Source organism: Cannabis sativa, chromosome 5, assembly GCF_029168945.1.
Source record: "Cannabis sativa cultivar Pink pepper isolate KNU-18-1 chromosome 5, ASM2916894v1, whole genome shotgun sequence".
Lineage (NCBI taxonomy): Eukaryota > Viridiplantae > Streptophyta > Magnoliopsida > Rosales > Cannabaceae > Cannabis > Cannabis sativa.
Genome location: NC_083605.1, coordinates 8,432,961 through 8,438,960, shown reverse-complemented (window position 1 = coordinate 8,438,960; position 6,000 = coordinate 8,432,961). Strand labels below are relative to the sequence as shown.

Below are 6,000 nucleotides of genomic sequence, written 5' to 3'. Positions count from 1 at the left end.
AATAGCAATACTGAACCTTTTGTGCGCCACTATTTGAAATATACTTAATAGTTTCCTTTCCAATCTATTTGAGCCCATTGGAGATCCCACCCAAATTGGAGATCTCTTCGTAATTATTGGGCACAATAATTGCATTACATCTTATCCTTTCTTTTGAAGAAGTAACAGTAAGACATGGCCAGTGGCCAAAGGAGTTCTACATGCTCAAGCCATCTGAAATTTGTCTTGGCCGAGCCAGAGAAATTAATCAAAAGTATGTACCTATAAATTGCACACAATGATGTGACACTCTTTTCTTTTTCTTACTAGTGTCAGTTTCGGTACATGTAATTGGTTTAGAAAAACTATCATGTTAATGTGTGTAATTTGTTAGTACATATATCATTACTCTTAATCAAATATATCCTTTTCCATAAGATACAGAAATTATGAAAACTGCAATTTCTTTTATCTACCCCGCCATATGTCCAACATGATAAAATGAACTTTGTTGCCTTGCACAACCTCCACTCTAAACAAGATCTGAATGGCTTAAGTAAATCTTAGGAATTCAAAGTTTCATTGGTCCTTGTTTCAGTTTCCTCTAACATATCACTTGAGTCAACGTTTACATCCTCAGGTTCTAGTACATCACCATGTTCATCTGCACTTGATTCGTTTATTTCATCATGGATAGAGTTCTCGTCGTCACTTAAATCTTGATCAGCGTCATCATCATATTTATGAAAATCTTTTGCTTGAATCTTGACTCGTCTTCCTCGGATATATCGGTACTGCCATTTAGGTGGTGGATATTTCCTGTTTAATTTATCATATTTGTCCAACATACCTAGCTGCTGAAAGACTTTTCCCATCATCGAAACAATGGCAACATTTGGTCGAATGCCAAGCTCCTCCATGTCAGCAAATATCTACAAAGGAAAGAATTTGAGATGCCAAATTTACAATATGAGCACATCCATAGAACTCGTAGTAACCAACACAGGCCATAAGCAAAATGAGAAAGCTTTCACGAACAAATGTTTGGTCAGAGCTTCTCATAGCTCCATCGGGAGCAGTCTGAACCAAAGTTTGGCACTCCAAATGACATGGATGTGGCTCAAGAGACAGTAAGAAAAGGAATATACTTCATTGAATAAAGACAGGGCATTGAATTACAATACCTCAAACATCTTGTCATGTAATCCCCTGTGGTAATAGATAGCAAGCATTTTGTTAAAGAACATTCGAGGTGTGCTTTCCAAGTTCTCTGAAAATAATTTTGCCCAAAGCTCCTCAGCCTCTTCAAGTCTCCCATCCTCTGCTAAAGCATTCAACAGTCTGAAATAGGTTCCCATTGTTCTTCCTTGACCTTTGCTTAACATCCACTTTGACATCTACAATTCCATAATTGTTTCAACAAATTGGAAAGACTTAAAAAACAAAAGGGTACAAGAGAAATTTGGAAATGAAATTCACCTGAATTATTCTCTTCCATTCTTTTTGATCCTCAAGGATCTTAATTGCCTTCTTCACTGTAATCAAAGGAAATTCTAATTCCCAAGCGATAAAGGAATCGAGAGCCCCGTAAACTTCCTCTTTGACATTTGACACTTCCTTAATCTAAAAAAGAAAAACTCAAAATTATGCATTTCCAATGTTCCAAATCAAATACACAACTTCTAATAATTTCTCAAAATTGTAAGCTCAAAATGATTCAAATACCACAGCCTTACACTCTTAACAAGTTTTGCCGATTTAGAAACGGTCCCAATCCTTTTGTTGGTTTTCCATACTCGAGCATATCTTGGCCTGGGGCCTTTTGCAGCACATACCTTCATTAAAATTAACAAATCAGATACACACATCAAGTTCTGTTCTTCTATTTCAATGCTCTTTCTTCTAATAATTCATTATATAAAGCTTACCACTACACTGCTTCTGCTACTTGTTCTTGTTGTTGTTGAGGTACTCCAAGAAATTTTGACTAATTCAAGACCTCTAATGACAGGAGGAAAACATCTCAATGCAAGCATCTGAAAACAATTGCTTGAAATTGAATCTTCAAATGCAGGAGCAAAGCCAAGGAATTGTGATTTAATAACAAATTTGAAAGCAAATAAACAATCTTATCAGTTCTTTGGGAAATCAACTCGACCAAAAATTGACGGAATGATTTCACTTTCACTAACAAGAATCTAAGCTAAATCCAGCATTACATTCGTAAAAGTTGTAATAAAAACTTAAAACAGAAATGGAAAATAGAGAGTAATTAACACAAGTAAAATAGATACCTGATAGCGACGAAGAGCACAGAACCGGCGAGGTGGGTTGGCCGGAGGACCCAACTGGAGCGGTGGCAGAGACAGAGATTAGGGTTGGGTTTCCGTGGAAATTGATTGCGAAACAATATGTTTGCCGGAGGAAGCACTAGCCGATGATGGAATTGAAGAGCATGAGGGTAAAAGATAATGAAGATACTAATAATTAATATATTTATTTATTTGAAAAAATTAATATATTTATTATGAGCCATAATTTAATAGAAATATATTTTAAGATAAATAGGATTTTCTCTTTTGTTAAATGGTAAATTTAGATTTTATCAATTGCTGATTCATAAAAAAAAAAAAAATAGATTTTATATTTTACAAAATTAAAGGTGTTCATTCAATCAAATTTACGCTATTATTTAAGTTTTTCAAGTTGTTCGTGAATGTTAACCAATGGTTCTGGTGGATATATACATCTTGAGAACATAGTAGTTCAATTAAGTGGAAGCGCTGATCATAGATATAGAATCTATAGCTTCTATAAATATTTAGAAGTGAAATGATGATTTCCTTCGAACTTATCTGAATAGAAATAAATGATTGAGGCCTCATTTCAATAATTATATTAGTTTACTGAAATATCATTTATAGGTAGCTAAGTGTTTTAAAAATAAAACACATTGAAATGTAGAACGGTAAATTTCTCCCTATTCAGTGTAGATCATCTGTAGAGGATTCTTAACTATTAGGATTGTAACAATGGATAATCATAATATATCTATATCGTGCTACATATAGAGCGTTTTATATAATTGAGAGTGTTATTCAATTCCAAATCTATAGTGGCACAAGGCGGAATTAATAAGTTAGGAAATTTGCTTGGTGAATTCTAGGATCTACTTATTGAAAGCTCGGTTATATAGGCCCATGGTCCCCTCACTAGTTGAGATAATACTGCTTGCAGACTCAGTTAATTGGTTTTCATTAATCAATTATAATTCTTAAATTAGACTATATCTTATTTATGAATTTTCACTGAGTAAGGGCTTTTGTGAAGAAAAGAGGTTTTGGGATTAATTTATTAATTAAGAGACTTTGTATGGTCTACTTAATAAATAATATAAATGACAATTTTATTTGATAATTAATTATAATTATTAAATAAATAGTTTTGACATTTATAGGATTGAATTTAAAAATATGTTATTATTGAAAGAATAATAAATAGTTGAAATAAAGTGGCAAAATTATCACTAGAGAATGGTCCATTATAACCGGCCTTTGTGTGTTATTTCTGCCCAATATTTTATTTTTTTTTAATCCATATAATTTAATCATAAGCCCTAGTTGAAACACTATATAAGAACATGATGCTATCATCTCATCCAACTATTGCCTTCAACCAAATCAAACCTAGTTTTCTCTGTCAGATAACTAGTAGATGAGAGACATCTTCTATATAGTTTTCAAGCCTCTTTCATTGTTCATCATACTCGGCCTATAGTGATAGAGTGTCATCCCCACACATAGCAAGTCAAAATACTCAATCATAGTGAGTAAGACGGTGGTAACCAAACCCAAAAAGAGAAAGAGATTTAGGCTCAGATTTTGATAATACTCTGCGACAGAAAGAAATAAGGGTTAAAGATCTGAGCGGAAAAAGTCATATTATTCCGCTGCAACTAATGTAAGATTTTCTTAAACTCTTATGTGTTTAATTTCATTGTTTTTCATATTTAGTATCAGGGACGGACCCACAAGTAACAATATGAAAAAAATATTGTCTTTTAAAAAATTAAATGTAATTTTTTTAATTTGATAATTATAGACCAAAATAATAAAAAAGCCCCCATAAAATTAAATAAATCTAGTAAGAGTGATTATAATGTATGTATAAATATTTTTTAATGATAAATAAGCCCCCACAAAGTAAAAATTCTGGGTCCATCACTGCAATTAGTATGTTAATCAACATACTTATTAGTAAATTTAGATCCTGTTAAAATATTCCAAACAGTCCATATATCAGACAATATTTTGTTTATACGCACTCATTTGACATCATGTGAAAATGTAGACAAACTTAAAAAAAACACCAATGTCCAAGAAATACATCTGAGAAAAATTATTTGGTTATGGGATCTGAATATATTTTGAGTATCTTACCCTTGTGTTAGACTATGACTAAGTAATACTCTATTGAATTTCTTTTGCAAAGAAAAACTTAATATTATATTAAGCTATTCGAAAGTGGACTCACAGCAGCACAATTCTATTCAGTATAAGTACATTCTCATGAAGTGGTGTTCATAGTCCAACCCCCACCACTTCATATACTGATGTCCACTTGTACCTTACTATTACATGCTTCATATAATAACTTGATAGAGAACCAATAGTTTTTAAGTACTACAGCCTTTTTTATTTATCTTAGGCATCTAAAGGGTTGTGTTTATATTCCATTCCTCAGTCAATAGTTATCACTTTACTGGGTTCTATGGCATGGGCAACCTGCACAAAGATGTCTCCAGCAACAGTCTGTATTCCATTAAGAATAATGCTTAGCTGATCTAGGAGCTGGCGAATCTTGAATACAATTGTTCTACAATCAAGTGCAGCACAACGGATGTTCTCAGATTTCGTGGACACATTGCGACGGAGGAACTTTAGTTTAACATTGTCAACCTCCTTAGCAAGGAGGTTGGAGATTTACATTTGCCTTTCCTTGGAGATTTCATTTTTCCATATTTCCTTACTCGCAAGGAGGTTGGAGAACTCAATTCCTTTTTCGTAAAGGAGTCAGATGCGGGTGATTCTAGTTCATTCTTGCATATGGTTGAAGTTGGTGTTATTTGTGGGAGTGATGGTGAATCTGGTTCTTTCTTGCAGATGTTTGAAGTTGGTGTTATTGGGGAGGGGGATTCAGAACTCGGTAAAGTTCTATATGGGGGTACAGAGTTGAATACTCATTAGGCAGAACATCTTCTGAATTAGAGGGCTCTTGCTTAACAATTGATGGGGGAAAAAGGTTTCGCGACAAGTTAGATATTTTTGCATGGAAATTAATAGTTATTATGTTTAGGAATGGAAATTGGTTTTATGAGGTGGTAGTAGATTGAGGCACCAACACCAATTTATATTTGTTTTTAGGCCATAAATTCTATTTCCAACAAATAATTTTTACTTTATTTTTATGCCAATGACAAATAGCACAATGTCATGTGTTATTCACTTACTCCACACATGTTGAAAGAGTTCTTCATTATAATTATCAATTATTGTACATGATTTCCTGTATTTAGTTAATATTATGTCAGTTTTGTAATTAGTTCATGGCTAACTCTAGTTGTAAAATGATTGTTACCTTTCCATGTTAGTCACCACTATTCCAATTTGATTCGGCTAACTAAATTCTTCAACTGTTCAACCAAAATAGCTTTGTTTGGGTCTAGTTAATGTTGCATTTATTGATCCCTTAAATTCAGGGGTGGATAACCTCATATAGCAAGAAAAATATATCCTGTCATCTGAATATCAGTGATTGACAGACCTTTACACTCCTTTATAGATCTTATTTCTGACAAAGGAATAGAGACTGTAAGGTTCTAAGTTCTAACTGCCTCTCAACCCCATTCTCATTTATCTTGCCAAATAAAAGAAAAAAAAACACTCCATTCTCATTTAAATACTTCTCATAGTGAAAGTATTGAATGAAAATTAAAGTTCTTAATTTGAACACGTACATAAA

The 6,000-nt window shown here is 33.0% G+C and overlaps 1 protein-coding gene across 2 annotated transcripts; it reads right to left on the bottom strand.

Annotated features, from left to right (window-relative positions):
• Nucleotides 1-345: 345 nt before the first annotated feature.
• Nucleotides 346-2,432, bottom strand: LOC115716573 (pentatricopeptide repeat-containing protein At4g21190). Of its 2 annotated transcripts, none has more exons than XM_030645393.2 (6): nt 2,274-2,432; nt 1,908-2,015; nt 1,716-1,814; nt 1,459-1,602; nt 1,164-1,376; nt 346-911 (listed from the first exon to the last, which is right to left on the bottom strand). In XM_030645393.2, the coding sequence occupies exons 2-6, from the start codon at nt 2,013-2,015 to the stop codon at nt 543-545; spliced, it is 933 nt and encodes a 310-aa protein (XP_030501253.2). In that variant the 5' UTR covers nt 2,274-2,432; the 3' UTR covers nt 346-542. The 2 variants fall into 2 exon arrangements, with proteins under 2 accessions (XP_030501253.2, XP_030501252.2); XM_030645392.2 differs by having other exon boundaries at nt 1,908-2,041; nt 2,274-2,431.
• Between the last annotated feature and the right edge of the window lie 3,568 nt (nt 2,433-6,000).